Here is a 17,712-nt window from a genome sequence, read left to right as displayed (position 1 = left end):
CTTTCCCTTATATATATAATTCTTTTTATATCGCCTATTTGTATTATTTTAATTATACTTTGATAAAAAGGCTAAAGCAAGATTTAAGAAATGGCGTATTTCTAAAAACACTTCTTCATAACATTGCTTCATTTTTACAAGTAGTAAAAACAATGGCATTCTCAAAAATGCGGCTTAATTTCTATACACTGATTGATTATTAGGAATAATATTATTATTTAAAATTAAAATAAAATAAATAAGTTTACCTCAAAAGTCCAGAAATACAGAATAACATAATTTTCAACTCAGAACAAAAGTGGAACAAAACCTATAAATTTACTAATTTTTCTATTAATTTAATTAATTATTTTTGCATGTAATACTTATGTTTGTATAGTTTTAAATTAAAATATAACATCCAGATAAATGTAATTTCTTGATTTTAACTATACTTTTTAATAATTCATACAAAAATGTAATAAAACAATGAATATTTGAAAGATTTATAAACCCTTTGTCATCAAAAGATCATAACATGAACTCACGAAAACCAAATGGCAGACCAACAGTTAGTAATAAAATATTTTCATATTAGAAAGTATATGAAGGCGAGTAAGACTAACCTAGAATTTATACTATAAAAAGTAACTAAAAACTATAATATGAATACATGCAATAAAAATGTAGATTTAGTGATAATTATTTAAAAAGAAGGCTAAACAATACAAATAAAATATCCATCAGATTCCCACTGCGTAATATCGCACGTGAAGATGTAACATATATGTAAATGAGTGGCTACATTATGCATATCAAGAGGCTGCAAATAATGGTATTATGTACAGTATAACGTAATGTAAACAAATTTGTTAGCATTTGTTTTTCCCGTATCCATATCTTTCCGTTCCGAACACTATTAGGCATGATGTAATTAAACTCTGCAATGTCATAAAAATAATTGAAGCACACAATATAATAATAGGTCGCCAGTGATATTATTTTTAGAAATTATGTTGCTTTCAAGTTAGTAAAAGTCACCTAGATCTTTAATTTAGCGTAGGAGCTTTTTTTTCAAATAGGGGCTTGTGAGAAATCGTTCCAAATAATTGACTTGTGGTGAATGTAGAATTTTTGATGGTAAAAAGCTCATGATGATATATATTTTAGTTAAGTCTTTTAAAATATGTAGCAGTAAATGTGTCCTGCAGATGTAATGGGTTGTATAAGTTTGCATAATGGAGTTCATCGAACTTAAGTGTACAATTACAGAGTAATCATATGTTGAAACTAAGTTATTGAAGGATGTTTTAAAAAGTTGACAAAAAAAACCTTGTTAACCTTTAATGTTGCATAAAATATTTTTTATACGTATAAGCGAAAAAATACACAGACTATAAAGTTAATATTTAGATATACAGGGTATTTCAGAATAAGATGCTTATCTCTAAGGGAGTAAATTTCCTCGATGATTTTAACTTTACTTTTGAGCTACAATGTGTTAAAAGTTTAAAGAAAAAATTGTTTTTCGTTATAACCTTAATATTTTTTTAAAAAACGCGCCCTTTAAGCATCAATAGTAATTATTTTTTTAATCTTTCAACAAGTCTGTATAGGATGTGTACTGGATGTTTTCTTTTTTAATATTATGTACGCCACTGTTATTTACAGTTAAAAATTATCTTTAAAATCCTTGTACATTTTAGGTTAGTAAATATTATTTTGTACTATTTTGACTTTTTATCGAGGGAAAAAATCTCATCTTACACGATCTTATTCAGAAAAGTCCTATATACGTCTATGCTCTAAAAAGTGAAATGAAACATTGATGGGATTATCAATTCGAATTTAAAACATGTAATATTTTAAAACTAATAAATTAAATATTAAAAATAAAGATGAGCATGCGAATAAAAAATTGTTAAGAGAGGATATTAATTTCAAATAAAATCGATTTGGCTCGATAATTCGTTACGACTGATGAAACCTAAACGGGTTTACTATAATACTCTTGAGACCATGCATTTATCAATGTAATAATGAGGTACACGAAAGTAAGATTTATTGGAACATTTATTTTATTATTGTCATTATGGTGAATTTGGCTTGTATCCTTTAATTTTTTTTCCTTTTAATATATTATAAAAGCGTTTTTTTCTCTACCAGCATGCAATGAAGTGAGTATATTAAAAATAAACTTCCTTTACGCACCCTCCAGGGCCTATACAGAGTATGTGTGTAAAAGATTTCCTTAAGAACTAATGCGTATAAAATAGATCATCATCAACTTAAAGTAAACTTAGTATCATTAAATTTTTTAAAAATCCAGAAAGTAGCAATCATACTCAACATCATTAAATAATGACCCTATACAGGTTAACGATTTAAGAACTTGAAATAGCCATATGTTAGGAATGAAAAACCAAATAAAAAAAGGCTGAAAACTGTTTATATAAAACGAAGAGGGAACAAAAACAAGCAAAACCACAGATTTTAGGTGACCACATGAAAAAGAGTCAACAGGTGTTAAGTCTGGGGATCTAGGTGGCCATTCGATAGGACTTTTTTTCCAATTATCTAAATCGCTGGTTGGGATAATATATATATATATATATATATACAGGGTGTCTCACGACGAATAGACGCGATCGATATTTCGGAAACTAATTTTTCAAAAATTTTGAAAATTTGGCAACATGGCACTGTCGAGGGGGGCTACACAACTAAAATATTTTGACAGTTGTGACGTTTCCGGTTATACCGGAAGTAGGTGTCAACTTCGTTATTTTAAATGGAACACCCTGTATATTTTTACTTTTTTGGCTTTTACGTGAAATTCTAAGTATATTTTGTGTATAATGTCCTATACCTAAGTGTAACCGTTTTTGACATATTTTTAATTTCATGTGAAAAACTATGTTTATAAGCCCTAACATAATTACCGATTACTCCCTTTTAGTAGCCTTTATTTATTGGTTAGTTTTGGTTTTATTTTAGAGGAAGGACCACTTTAAAAGACTATTTTAAAATTTGGCTAAAAAAAAGATACAGGGTGGTCAAAAACTAGCATTAAAAATTAAAATGAAAAAATCATTAAAAGTCAATTTTTTTAAATGGAAACCCCCTATTTTTATAATTTTTTCATAAAGATAATTAAAAATAAGGTTAACTTTGTATAAGGTTATCTAGTCCAAAAATCGATAGTTTCCGAAATATTGGCAGTTTAAATTTGGCCTAATATTAAAAGCCGTATAATAACACGGCTCAAGGATTGTTGATTAGTTGGGCATGACGGTTGTCATAGTAACCGCTAGAAGCGGCAGTAAGATAATGGATTATAACAGAAATGTACACTTTTTAATTAAATTACACTTTTACGAAGAAAACTTAAATAGCAAGTAACTTATAAATTTAATGCCTATAATCTATTGTCTTACTGCCGCTTCTAGCGGTTACTATGACAACCGTCATGCCCAACTAATTAACAATCCTTGAGCCGTGTTATTATACGGCTTTTAATATTAGGCCAAATTTAAACTGCCAATATTTCGGAAACTATCGATTTTTGGACTAGATAACCTTATACAAAGTTAACCTTATTTTTAATTATCTTTATGAAAAAATTATAAAAATAGGGGGTTTCCATTTAAAAAAATTGACTTTTAATGATTTTTTCATTTTAATTTTTAATGCAGGTTTTTGACCACCCTGTATCTTTTTTTTAGCCAAATTTTAAAATAGTCTTTTAAAGTGGTCCTTCCTCTAAAATAAAACCAAAACTAACGAATAAATAAAGGCTACTAAAAGGGAGTAATCGATAATTATGTTAGGGCTTATAAACATAGTTTTTCACATGAAATTAAAAATATGTCAAAAACGGTTACACTTAGGTATAGGACATTATACACAAAATATACTTAGAATTTCACGTAAAAGCCAAAAAAGTAAAAATATACAGGATGTTCCATTTAAAATAACGAAGTTGACACCTACTTCCGGTATAACCGGAAACGTCACAACTGTCAAAATATTTTAGTTGTGTAGCCCCCATCGACTGTGCCATGTTGCCAAATTTTCAAAATTTTTGAAAAATTAGTTTCCGAAATATCGATCGCGTCTATTCGTCGTGAGACACCCTGTATATATATATATATATATATATATATATATATATATAGACCTTTGTAGAGGCCATTTAAATTTCCTAGTATAAATATTGGACCGATAATAGTATCTTCTAATATACCAGCTCAAGCATTAATTTTTCTGGGGGTACTAGTACGTGTGGATTCTGGTCACTCCAGTAATGAGTCTGAGAAGAAAATATTTTTAACTAGTCGAGGTTTTACCGTAAATCTCTCTGTTATTATTTCACAAAACTGGATTCTTCTATCCGGAACGTGGTCACCAAATTCTGGCAGTATTTGCAGTTGATAGGGATAAAACTTATAAAATTTAAGCAAATTTATTATTGATTCGCGAAAATATTCAGTTGCTACAGATGCTTGATGAGTTGATAAAGTGGAATTTATTGCAAACACTTTACGCTGTTACGCGTTTACGACAAACCAGTTCCTTTAAATTTAGCCATTAGTTTACGACTCTAAACTTATTTTGCTGTCCTTAAGGAACATTTATCCTGGGAATCATAAATGAAAATAACGTCTACAAGTTCAGCTATGCTATACCCATTGTTAAAGATAAAAAATGCTGTTTCTTATTTAAACTGAACGAGTTCACTGTTCTTAAAATAATAATTTTAGTATAAAGTAACTTGAACTAACTAGTACTACTTAAAGTAAATTTTATGATAATAAAATGCGAATTGCAAGTTAACAATACAAAATATCTACGGGCTTGACATGTTTATAATTCTTCAGAGACATACCACTATAACGATAGGCATTATTTTGAACATGTGAATAATATTAAAAATTGTGTTTTCATTTATTGTTTTCCTTGATAAACAGAGAGGAAAATTTCTAAAATATCGCTTTTATAGTATCATTGGAAAGCATTTTTCAAGAGCATCAAGATGACGTACTCTACCCCCTCCCTATTTAAAATTTTAGGTGTATCTCACCCTGTCCAAGGGGTTGCAGATAAGGGAGAGTTAATATGCTTGCTATTATACCCCTTTCGTTTTATAGAAACTGTTTTCAGCGTTTTTCATTTAGTATTTCGTTTTTAATATATGGCAATTTCAGGTTTTTAAATTGTCACCCTGCATATTCTGCTCTAAGAATTTTCTTATCAGTATATCAGGCGTAATCGGTAAAGATCTAATTTATATGGAAAATTTCCCTACTTCAAATTTACTAGACTAAAAAAAATAAAAGAAATTTGGAAGTTGTATAGTTGTAAGCAAAAAAGAAATTTGGGTATATGATTAATTTATAATATTGCTTACAATTTAATACTTTGTTATTTTTTATGCACTAGTAAAAATCCTTTTTTTATTTTTTGCGGTATAAGACCAAATTTTGTATGTAACTAATATTAACTGCTTTAGATTTATTCATGGGAATTGTAAAAAATTGTAAAATGAAAAAAGATACTTGAACGTTAAAAGTTGTTAGATGTCATTCTAAATCATTAAATTTACCGATGAAAATTTCATTAAAAAGGGCACGTTTCCTATTTTTTCTAGAATATGAACCACGAATTTCAATGGAAACTAAACTACTGTACTAATTCTATAGTATTTTTATCACTTATAGTATCTTCCATCATTCCTTTTATTGAGTTTTCAATAATACAATAAATTTAATTAAAAACCTCTAGAATAAAGAGGATATATTTGAACTTTTTTACTGACAGATTTTGCCGATAGTTACTGTAGGCAGCAACGTTTTAAATTTAAAAAAATTAAAAAGATAAGGGAGACCTATCATAAACGAATAATAAATAAATATTTCACTTAGTCAAACTATATTTTAAACTATAGTTTTCTAGACAAATGTGTATTATCTGGTTAAAGCTCTGGATCGAGTTTCCAACTACCCTGTATGAGTTGATGTTAGGTTATAGAAGAGAGTTTTGCGCTATATTTGAGGTCAGTAGATAGTTTTTTTTTAGACTGAAAAATCCAAAGTTTATAAATATCAAGTAATGACGCGACAAATCATGAGATAAACACATCCTATAAATTTAAATTTTCTGTGTAAAATTATTTTAAGTTTATTAATTTAGCCTTTTTTAAAGATATGTTAGAAAATGTACTACAGTTTTTTAACAGCATTATAAATTCTATAATTCTATGAAAAACTTAAGCAAAATGAAGAAAATAAAAAATTATCATACAAGATATAATTTTTTTTTATATTACTGATATTAAATTTTAATATATGGCTGAAACTTTTATTTCACTTTTTAGTAACTAAAATAAGCACTCAAAAAAAAATTAATCGCAGCACGCCTAACAGGCACGAATAATTCCATTTAACCTAAATATAGGCTCTATTATTTTACATTATGTCGTGACCTTATTAGCCTAATAAACACACGCGAATATTTCTAGCGCATCACTCCAAACCACTATTTGTTTTAAATATAACATTATCAATCACTCTTTTACATAACAATAAAAAAACGCACCAACCCAACGTCAGAATTATTCGAAAGAACCACTTATTAGCGGCACACCATCAACTGTAATACCGTATGCTTTCGATTAAAAAATTACGTCTACCACCGGTATGTAGTACGGTTATTCTTACTTTCATTTCGATGACTAACACCAACACTGATCTCCTCCGATGATGATGATGTTCAGCAACCGCGATCGCTATCCGCGCATTTCGCGTCGAGTGTATCCAAAAAAAGATTTGTACAGGGTGTATCTCATTAGATCATACTGATGAATGAACAATTCATTTGCGATTCTTGTGTGTTTACTTTTACAATATTTTGTGCGTGGGAGAATTTTGCCAATTAGTATAATAGATGGTTCAGTGGTATAGGCACTGCGTCTTTTAATAAACGGAAAAACAATTATTGCATTTATAATTATAATAAACGAAAAAAAAACGAGTAATATCAGCGTTCATGCAAAATACAACAAACTTAAACCAAAAATTCGACATAATATAAGGAGAGAAAAAATAGAGGGGAATAAATTAATGATGCTATAAATTAAACTAAAGCTAGGAGCTTATTAACAAGCTTAATAATAAACAAAGTAGAAATAGTATAATAAATAAGATAAAAATATCGGAAAAAACATTAACAAATAATAAAGAGATTACAGATGAATTTGGTAAATATCTTTCTGTAGATGTAAAGGATACGGAAAGGAACTACAGGTTTATTTTGATGCTCATCAATCTGCCACATGTACTTATAGGAAGTATGTCCCTAACTCAATGTTTTTTATGCCTACTACTGCTCTAGAAATCGCAAATATTATATAATCTCTACCCAACAAAAAGTCCACTGGGCCTGACAACGTTCCAGTGTGTCATTTGTTAAAGCATGTGTTGATGAACTTTCAATAATACCGTCTATAATTATCAATATCTCGGTAGAAAAGGGCTTGTTTTCCAACCAGTTAAAAGATCAGTGGTCGTTCCAATCTTTAAAAAGGGTGAACAAAGCAACATACAAAATTATAGACCTATTTATCTCCTCAGTGTATTCTCAATTTTTTTTTTAAAAGTGATTCATGATAGAACGACTGATTTTCTTAATGTAAATAGCGTTTTTTGCTTTAATCAATACGGCTTTTGCAGAGGCTTATCCACAGAGAGTGCTGGAGTAGAACTAACACAGCACATTTTTGATTGCATTGAGAGAAATGAACATATAGTTGAATTGCTATTTGATATCTCGCGAGCCTTTGATTCAGTGGACCTAACATTTGTTAGTGAGAAGTCGGAGAGAGTGGGGATTAGAGGGACTATTAATTCAATGTTTCGGTCTTTTTTGACCGATAGGCAGTTTAATGTAAAAATAGGAAATGAACAATCTGCAGATTTTGTGATAAACCTGGGTACACCGCAGGGTAGTGTACTTGGACCGCTTATTTTTACAGTTTTTATAAATGACTTAGCAGAATTTAAAAGTGCGAAGATCTTCATTTTTTGTGATGACACAACAGCGGTTATTTCTGATCCGGATTTGGTAAACTTACAACGAAAAGTCCAGTCATGTCTAACTAAAATTAATAATGGGTGTAAATCGAATAAACTAATGCTAAATGTTATTATGGGATAGGGCCATGGATATAGAGAGAGTGTTTGTGATTTAAAAACGTATTATTAGGATTTTATTTACTTTCAACTAATTTTAAACCCAATATGTATCAAAATGCAGATACAAAAATGTTATTTTGATATTCGCCTAAACATTCACCTTATAAGGCAAATTAGAAAATAGGATGTGTTCTTGATCTATGATAAAGGACTTAAGGTACTAAGATGCGTTCAAAAACCAAAGCCGGGTAAGTTAATTGTATGACATCATGGGGTAATTGAAAATCAGTCCAGTGTAAATATTACAGAAATACCTCTAAGTTGGCAAAAACTTACTCTAGTGCAGACGTAAACTCAGATCATAATCCAGTCGTAGCCAAAATTAAATAGAGAAAAAATTTTAAAAAATTAGGAGCATCTAAAGTCAAAGTCGAATTAAACAAAAGGCTTAAAAACGTACATAACTCTACCGAGCAAAATGTGGAAAGAGTCTGGACAAAGGTGAAAAACGATATTGTTAAAAGTACAACACTTTTGTGTAACGATAGACCAAGAGACAAAAAGAAAGTTTGGATAACCAATGAAATTTTGAATTTGATGGATTAAAGACTAAGTTAAAAAAAGCAGCGCTCAGTACAATTTTATAGAGAAATAAAGAATAAAATTAAACTGTTAAAACAAGAATCGCTAGCACAACAATGTCAAGAAATAGAAAATCTAGATTCTGAACACAATACCTTTAATTTACATAAACGAATCAGCAGGATTATTTAACAAAAGACAAGCAGCAATCGTAGACGATCAGGACAAAATCATACCTGATATCAATGGCAAACTTTGATGAAATGGTGGATGGGAATTTTAAGGAATGGTGTAACTACATAGAAAGACTTTTTAACAATAACCGATCTGAACACCCTGAAGAATTCTCTGACGGAGGTATAGATATAACAACAGAACAGTACAGCATGCAATATCTTCAGCTAAAAATAGAAAAGCCGTAGGGCAAGACAAAGTCTACACGGAGGTTTTAAAGCTGATGCAAGGAGTCTGCCTGAATGATTTTTGTTAAGCTTTTTAACCTGATTTATAAAAGCGGTATAATTCCATCCGACTGGCTGAAATCAAATATATTACATATAAGTTAGAAATTACAATACAATAATACCTCAAAAGTTCTTAGTTATTACTATAACTAATAAGTACAATAAACAATATTTTGCCCAATAACTAAAGCTAATTAAACCTGATTAAATACCTATATATACCTAGTTATTTTTTGTTTTGAGGAGAGTGTTCGAGCCTAAATTGATAATCAATTTGTGTGCACCGATTCACTCTCTGTTTGCAAAATGATGCGCATGGCAAGATCACGAACTTAATAAATATACCTGGACTGCTAATGCATATGGTCACCATACCCAAGAATGCCCGCTGCCTGGTGGCCGCCATTTTTGTAGTGGTTGTGTCCCTTTTGATGTTGGTCACTCTGAACATTTTCAGTGTTGCCAACAAAAAATTTATTAAATAACCGTAATGAAGTTGACGTTTGACGTGTAACCTGTCACGAACTAAATAATTTTTGTTTATTGACGTTGTTTCAAGCGATCACTGGGATTCTAAAATCACGACTCGATCTCGATACGATCACGACTTCGAATTCGATCGCGACTCTGTCGTAACGAGAAGGGTAATTCTAAATTTCAATCGTGGGCTAAACTCGTTTTATTCGTTGAAAACCACCACTACCCATAGGGGAATAATAATTGAATTCATGGAAAATCACAAAAAAGTGTTGTGTTTATCCACTTTTGGTTTTAATGTGGCAATCTCTCCATAAATATCAATTTATTAGGTTGTTATATCATCTCTTGTATTTAGAAATTTAAGGAATCGGTCAGCAAGGTGATTTTCAATAATTTAAGTAACTTTATGAATTCAACGACTTGCAGTAGTTTTGCTTATTCCAAAATTAAAATCTTGTCGAATGCTTCTTTGGAAACCACCTGTGGCATAAAATCTTGACATACTAAAACTGACAATTTAATGGTAACTCTACTTCTTCTGCCTCTATTCTTGACACGAGCTTATGGAAAATAGGGTCTTGTGAAAGTGAAAGGTTCTTGATAAACAAATGAAAACCTGGTATGGCTATTAATAAGCAATCGATGAAACAAATACGTTTAAAAAGGGATGCTGACACATTATGCATACGACATATACATTATGATTACGGATACGATATACCAGAGCGTGTCAACAAATCGTTAAAAACTAGGCAGACACGATTGAAAATTTTATTTAGAATCAGTCATATCGAGTAATCGTGTCGAATCGTGATTTTAGAATCTTAGTACATCATTGGGATTCGAATATTACGACACGACACGATCACTCGATATGACTGATTTTAAATAATATTAGTTGATATATACATGTGTATTATCAGATAATAAAAGTTTTATTTAAGGCTAATTACTAGCAAAATTTTCCTAAATAAACACTAAACAAGCACATATAAATACTATATTTTTTATTATTTTTCATCAATAATGCAAATAAAAATACGGTGAAAACATAACCTAAACCAGAAAGATATAAAACATTTATCACTTTTTTTAAAATATTTTTCTTTGGGTAAGACTAGAAAAGAAATAGTAGAAAGTTAAAAAATAGAGTTAAATAAAGTCTAAAAATTGTAACGCATATTAAAATAAAAACAGATTTGAAGGTAGAGAAACATTATATATTTTCTATTAGCTCAGTGTCTATATAAAAATCATAGAAAGAGCCAGTGAGGAAACAAATCAATATGAACGCAATCAAACACTTATGAACGTACTCTTAATTGTAATTATTTGCTTTAAAAATCAATTTGGCATATTAAATTATTTTTATGACGTAAAATTTTAAAAATTGTCTGTAAATATGTCTCAAATTCCTCGTCCAGGCTTCGCCAGGCCAGGCCCAAATAAGAATACTTCTACTGTGAGTACCAGAACAGCTACAGGCGGAACTAGGATCATTACCAACACCAAATTTAACGCAGTCGAGCCAGCTGGAGGTCAAGGAGGTTCGGGATGCAATCCTTGCCCTTCAGTCGCTGGTGCTGCCTCCAGGTCTACCAGAATACCCGGAACTAGTGGAATACCGCCGCCATCAAGGCAAGTTCTTTGCTCCTTTTTGTAACATAATTTTATTATTAACTTTTTAGTACTCGAGGTGCACCAACTCCTGGAATACCAAGAGGTATTCCGACCCCTGGTAGGGCACGACTGGATGCACCACAAACAGTCCAAGCCAAAGCAAAACCTTTAGGAGCCAAACGAACATCAGCTTCAGTAGCCAAAGCGCCCACACCAATGCAACCTGGGCAATATGTCGTTCCTGCCCCATATGGTCCACAATCCAGAGGAGGTCGCGATATGACCTATTCTAGCCCTCAAGCCCTTCGAGGACAAATGGAAGCGCGAGTTCCTAAATCGATTAAATTTTCTGGAGTAAAGCCTTGTCCTGCATCAGGTAATAAGGACGTGAAAGCTTTGGCTGGAACAAAAATGGGTGACACTTTTGCCGGAAACTTTAGCATCTATGGTGGACAGGGCGGCATGGACGCGAATTTATCAGGAAATAATGAACTTGATGAACGGATGAATGAAGAAATGGCAGCTGAGCTATTTAATCTATCAAGTCCTTTACTTGCTCAAGCTGAAGATGAGGCAGGACAAGAACTTTTAAATAGGTCGATGCTGGATCCAGAAGATCAAGTTTATGCAAAGGCCCATAATGTTCAACATATCTGTCAACCGAGAATGATTGATACTCCTGCAGGGAAGGAGCCTGTCATCCAAGAAACTTATACAGAAAAAATAGTTGAAAGAGATGAATATTCGGAAAAAATTATAAAAAATTTAGTTGTGTCTGACACAGATGATGAAGGAAAAGTAACTAGAATAACGATAAGTGAGCAACAATTAGATCCCGATTATAATCTACCATCGGAAGGAAAAGATATTGTTACAGTTAAGGAAACTATTTCTTTGACTCCTTCATATAAAACTTCAGCAAAGGATGTCCGACATGAAACAATAACTCCAAAAATAGATATCGATCCTAATGAACTAGCCCGATTAGTAGAAGAGGAAATAGAAGATGTGGAAAATACTTTGAAAATGGTGCCTCCAGATTTATCCCTTCAAGAAGACAGAGTATCGGTTAAAAAGAGATTGCAAAAATTAAGACTAAATACAGAATCCATGATACTTATTGAAGAGTCAGTAGTAAATCCACCAGCTACTGCAGATGAACCTATTGCCGAGAGTCCGCCTGAAACATTGGCAAATATAATGCATACCGTTGAAAGTGGTGTTACTCCCGCATGTCCTCCCGACCAAGTATTTCACACTTTATTTGAAGAAAAATTAACAGAACAATCAGTTATTCTTAGTTCTGTGGGGCCCGGACCTCTTCAAGATGTAATGGTTCCTCAAGTTTTAACCAAAGAAATCCATAAGGAATCAATGACTCCTGACCTGACAGACTTAACAAACATCTACAAAAACGTCACAGATGCTAAAGATTGGCCACCTGTGGATATTTTCGCAACTGTAATGGATGCAGAAGCCAAATCTCCTAAGAAGGAAATAAAATCCAGGCCATTTAAACCAATCGCGGACGAAGAAATGCCTTGGGGAAATGAAGATATAGAACCATTGGTTAACATAGTTGGTGCAGAACCAGTTGCTGTTCTGGGCCCAGCAAATATTTCTGACTTGGAAAAATCTGGAAACGTAGAAACAGAATTGGCGCACGGAATTGAATACTTTGTGGATGCAGATCCGGTTCAGTACATGTCCAGAGTGCAACTTAGAGGGACTAATCCTCCACCTTGGTTTCCCGGGTACATTTTTGCTTTGCCAGAGTTTCCCGATGTTGTGAAAATTGCCAGGAATCCAGATGAAGTTTTTATTTCTAGCTGGAAGTCTTGTCAGCCCAGGATCATTCCGGAAGAATCGTTTTCTATATTGCACTAAACTTTTTGCAGTATTTTTTTATTAATGTATATTGAATAATAAACGATTTGATATATAGGTCTTGTTTTCAAGATACATAAGAGATTGGAAGGAGAGTGGAAAGGAAAATGCTGTAAAAATATATAACGGATATAGATGAAGATATGCAATTAATGGGTGCATTGTAAAACAACAATACCTAAAAACTTAAGTAAATCAATATATTTAGAGAGCGCGGTCATTGACATTTAAGATGTTGGTTAGAATTAATGTAGCCTTTTTGGGTTATGCATATCATAGAAAAGTTTAAACAAGCGCAAAAAATTAAACGTATTATAAAAGCATGATTACAGACCAATTTAACTCATGGCAAATATATGAATAAAATGTAGATACAGCACGTAACACTTCAATGATTGACGAAAACAAAGAAAAACACAAAGTCACGGTCTCACAATATATAATCACAGGCTACACGTGTCTCGCTCTAGTTAGAGAGAGCATCATCAGGCCTTTAAAAGCCATCCACACTTCACAGTACATAAATAAACTATTTAAATTATCTATTTATGTACTGTGAAGTGTGTAGATGGCTTTTAAAGGCCTGATGATGCTCTAACTAGAGCAAAATACGTGTAGCCTGTGATTATATGTTGTGAGACCGTAAATTTGTGTTTTTCTTTGTTTTCGTCAATTTTGTATGTTGGTCTCTTGGAGAATAGTGGATGAGATTTTTGTACTTCAATGATTGATTTGATGATTGAGGTGATCTTGGTGTTGGAAGTATCATTTTGATTTGCTTTAGTTGTTATTTTTATTTATTCAACTTACTAAACTTTTCTTTTTAAACGAATTTCCCTTTAAAAAATCCAGGTTAGTAGTTTATTGGTGCTATCTATATACCTCGCGTGTCGGAATCAATTTTAAATAGCAATGAAACTTAGTGAAACAAAGGTGTGTTTGGGCTAAAATTACTGCTTATCAATTTTGTAAAAATACTGGAATGCAGTTGGCGGGTTCTAGGTTTGGTCGATATTTGGATGAAATAAACTTAATATAGTACAGTCGGTTGGTACTAATTTTTCAAATAAAACTGCCCTAAGACTTCTTGATCGTCTATAGCGGTCTTATTAAAATAGGTATGCATAATGTTTAATTATACGTTAATTACAAAAAATATGAATATTTTACACTAATTACGTGGAAGATTTTTATATTTTATAAACTATCTAGTTTACAAGGTAATAAGCATCACTGGTTTGAAAGCCTGTTTATGGATACTTTAACCTACAATAATTGTTAAGATCTATTAGAGACAAAAACAATGTAATCTTCGACATTTACTCAAATTTAAGATTCTCCAAAAAAAATCTTTTAAAAGTGAGTAAATCAAAAAGTTAATAATAAATTAGGAATATAATTCATTAATATTAAAAATTAAAATACCCACAAAATAATGATAATACAAATTGCGAGAAAAACTTATTGACCTTTGTTTACTAATTATATAAGAACTTCTTGTCTTGCGTACTTTTATCTAAGAACTTATAATTTGCTTACTAGAAAATATTATAAGTCATTTAATAATGGTCACTCATATCGGCAAAAATCACACAAAATAAATTTAACATTTTTGAAAAATTAAGATAAAAAAATATATTTAAATAAGAAAAAATTATTCTATACTTATATTTCCTTAAAATAAATTAAATTTTAAGACTTTTTTAAAAAATACTTTATTCAATAAAATCATTACTTTTAAACTTAGTTATTTTATTTAATTTTTTAATTTTTACAAATAAATTTTAGCTTTGTATAAATACATCTTATTTTATTTATCTTATTTGTTTTTTAGTAATCGTTATTATACAAAATTATATTATTTTTTTATTTACAAGTTATGACTTCAGAGGGCATTAATACATCGCAATATAATACTAAGAATATTGAATTAGCATAAATCTGACAGCTATATATAATTTTTTATATAATATGGATTTTGAGGATATTATATATTCTATAGAATGTCTTCTAATAATATTTTATATTGCGTATGTCTGGTTATTTAAATCGCAAACATATATTAGATATTTATACAAAGTGTTGCATCCGCAATGGCTTCGTTCACGAGACACATGGTATTTATCCAATTAAACATTTTAAATATTATTTAATTACAATTTTTTGTAATTTATACTAGTAGGATGTTGATTTCGTCCTAAATTAATTAAATTTTTTAAGTTCAGTTGTGTGCTGAGCGATAGCTAAACCAATATATTTGACTAAAAAATTACACTCTACTGACTTTTCTGGATTTTTTACTCTCTTTGAATAAAATTAAAAGTACAGATTTTTCTCTTTTCAGTTTTTTTGGTATCTTCCTTAGTTTTCTAGAAAAAAAAATTAGATGCACCTTATTTCATATCCTTAATGGCCAAAAAAACAACTCGAAAAATAAGCACCAAAAACTAACAATAGATTAACAAGGTAAACAACAAATACCAATAGAAATAACTGTCAATAAGAGCAGGTTGACAAAAACTGTCAAGTTGTGTACTAAATGCTGTAACTATTTTTCAAGTATCTTCAACTATTGATTATTATCTACTAAGTTTTTTACTTATTTACTTTTATTGATTTAAGTAAAAAACTGTTAGTTTTAAACTGCTGTTACATAATTGTTAATAGAAAAAGTTAAAAAAGTTAATAATTTCCCAAAGACACATTTTTTCATGCTTCTTATATGGTCTAGTGCTATCTGAAACTAAGCAAGATAAAAAAAAATCAAGAGACAAAGAGTTGTACTTTTAAGGGGTTTATATAAAAATAATTTTAAAAATCCATAAAAAATAGTGACATGCATTTTTCTAGTTAAAAATAGTCGTTCAGGTACCAGTAAGGATGCCACTTAAAAAAAATTAAACTAGAACTAAATCAACACTTGCAATATAAATTACAACAAAATTTGATAAAGGATATTTAAGAGATTCAAGAAAAAACATTTTTGTTATTAAGGTTAAACACGTAAGAAAACCGTTGCAAACACGTAATTTTATTTGAACTTTTTATCTTAAAATTACTTACCAATTCGCCTGTCAAATTTATTGAACATATTTAATTAATACCTTCTATAGAATTTAAAATCGTTCGATATTTTCAATCGTATCAAAAATTTAAAAACCACTTTTGCATTAAAAATACAAAGTTATTACGGAGGTTAAAAGACTTAAACCTTGCAATATACCTAACTATTTATTCATATCTCTGGAATAGTCAACTGGCATATAAAATAGTTATAGGATATTCTAAAAATATTAAAAAACATTTTTTTAAAAGCTATAGCTGGTATATTCCATGAATATTAAGTGATTCTTGATATTATTAGCTTTATTATTATTCATTTTAATTGCTATACAAGGCACTCAACAGAGCAGCCTGTTATGAATTATATTTTTTTTTGAAAAGTATTAAAATAGGTTTTAATTTTTATTTTATTATGGCTTAATTATTATGGTTGGAAAAATTAAATAAAATATTTTCTAAGCAATAATTACCAGTTATCTGAAGTTTTATTGAATCTCTTTATGAACAAAGAGATTTTTTTATTTATAGTATTTTGTATATTCAAACTATAAAAAATTATCGTGGTAATTAGTATGTGCCTTATAGATTTTAACTTAACACTCTAAAAACTATTCCCATAAACTTTCTAGTACAAAATAACATAATAAATAAAAATTGTGTAAATATAAAATATGTCAACATGGCGATGTTTCTGCTTAAATATAGGTGCACACATTAAAATTAAAACCAATTTCCAAGACATAGTCACGTAAGCACTTTTTTAATAATTTTAGTAATAGAATTATTTAACCACTATTAGATCCCAATAATGCTTAAATAATATAAAATATAAATACCCTAGAATACTATGTAATCTAAAAAGATAATATTACTTTCTCTTAAACTCGAAGTGCTGACATCTTGATAAAACGTTAGTTAAAAGAACATCGTAAAATTTTAACAAAAGAACCTTATTTTGTATATTTTCTTTGTAAAACCCAATTAAACATTTTAAGACCCTATTGGCCTATTTAGCCCAATCGCTAAAGTTCTAACAACTTTATTTTTTCCTCAATAAAGCGAAGTTGGGTAATAAACCCGAAGAGAAAAGGCAATAGATCTACCTCACATAATAAACCAATGTCTATATAATTGACGTCCAGCTGGACAACATGGAGACAACAGTTATAGAAGATCAATAACTTTATAAGTTATAACACCATAGAATTTATAATTAACAAAATTTTAAAAAACCCACATATATTTTAACTGTAAAAAATTCTATGCTAACATCAAAATAGCCAACATATTATAGTGAGGTCATATGGCGCGTTTCATTGCGTCACTTCCTATTTTTAATTTTTTTCACTGGTCTGATGTATTTCAGTAGTGTGAGCTTTTCGAGAAAAATTCTTGTGCTCTAATTAAAAGGACGTTTAATTACTCGATATATATAGAAAAATTAT

General features: G+C 30.2%; 2 protein-coding genes across 2 annotated transcripts in view; one reads left to right on the top strand and one right to left on the bottom strand.

Moving 5' to 3' along the window:
- Positions 1–17,712, bottom strand: part of LOC126739150 (uncharacterized) — a 121,811-nt gene that overhangs the window by 10,595 nt on the left and 93,504 nt on the right. The gene's annotated exons all lie outside the window — the stretch shown is intronic.
- LOC126739149 (uncharacterized) lies at positions 11,041–13,259 on the top strand. Its single transcript, XM_050444690.1, has 2 exons — positions 11,041–11,335; positions 11,386–13,259. Exons 1-2 carry the CDS (start codon positions 11,100–11,102, stop codon positions 13,202–13,204), a joined length of 2,055 nt encoding a protein of 684 aa, XP_050300647.1. The 5' UTR covers positions 11,041–11,099; the 3' UTR covers positions 13,205–13,259.

This window comes from Anthonomus grandis, chromosome 8 (genome assembly GCF_022605725.1).
Source record: "Anthonomus grandis grandis chromosome 8, icAntGran1.3, whole genome shotgun sequence".
Classification (NCBI taxonomy): Eukaryota; Metazoa; Arthropoda; class Insecta; order Coleoptera; family Curculionidae; genus Anthonomus; species Anthonomus grandis.
The sequence above is the reverse complement of the archived record's forward strand: the minus strand, read 5'-3'. Positions and strand labels throughout refer to the sequence as shown.

Excerpts from the sequence above, each read along its gene's own strand:
- LOC126739149 (XM_050444690.1), top strand. The coding sequence starts at position 11,100 with ATGTCTCAAATTCCTCGTCCAGGCTTCGCCAGGCCAGGCCCAAATAAG. Across the intron at positions 11,336-11,385 it reads GGAATACCGCCGCCATCAAG|TACTCGAGGTGCACCAACTC; the intron begins GCAAGTTCTTTG and ends TTAACTTTTTAG.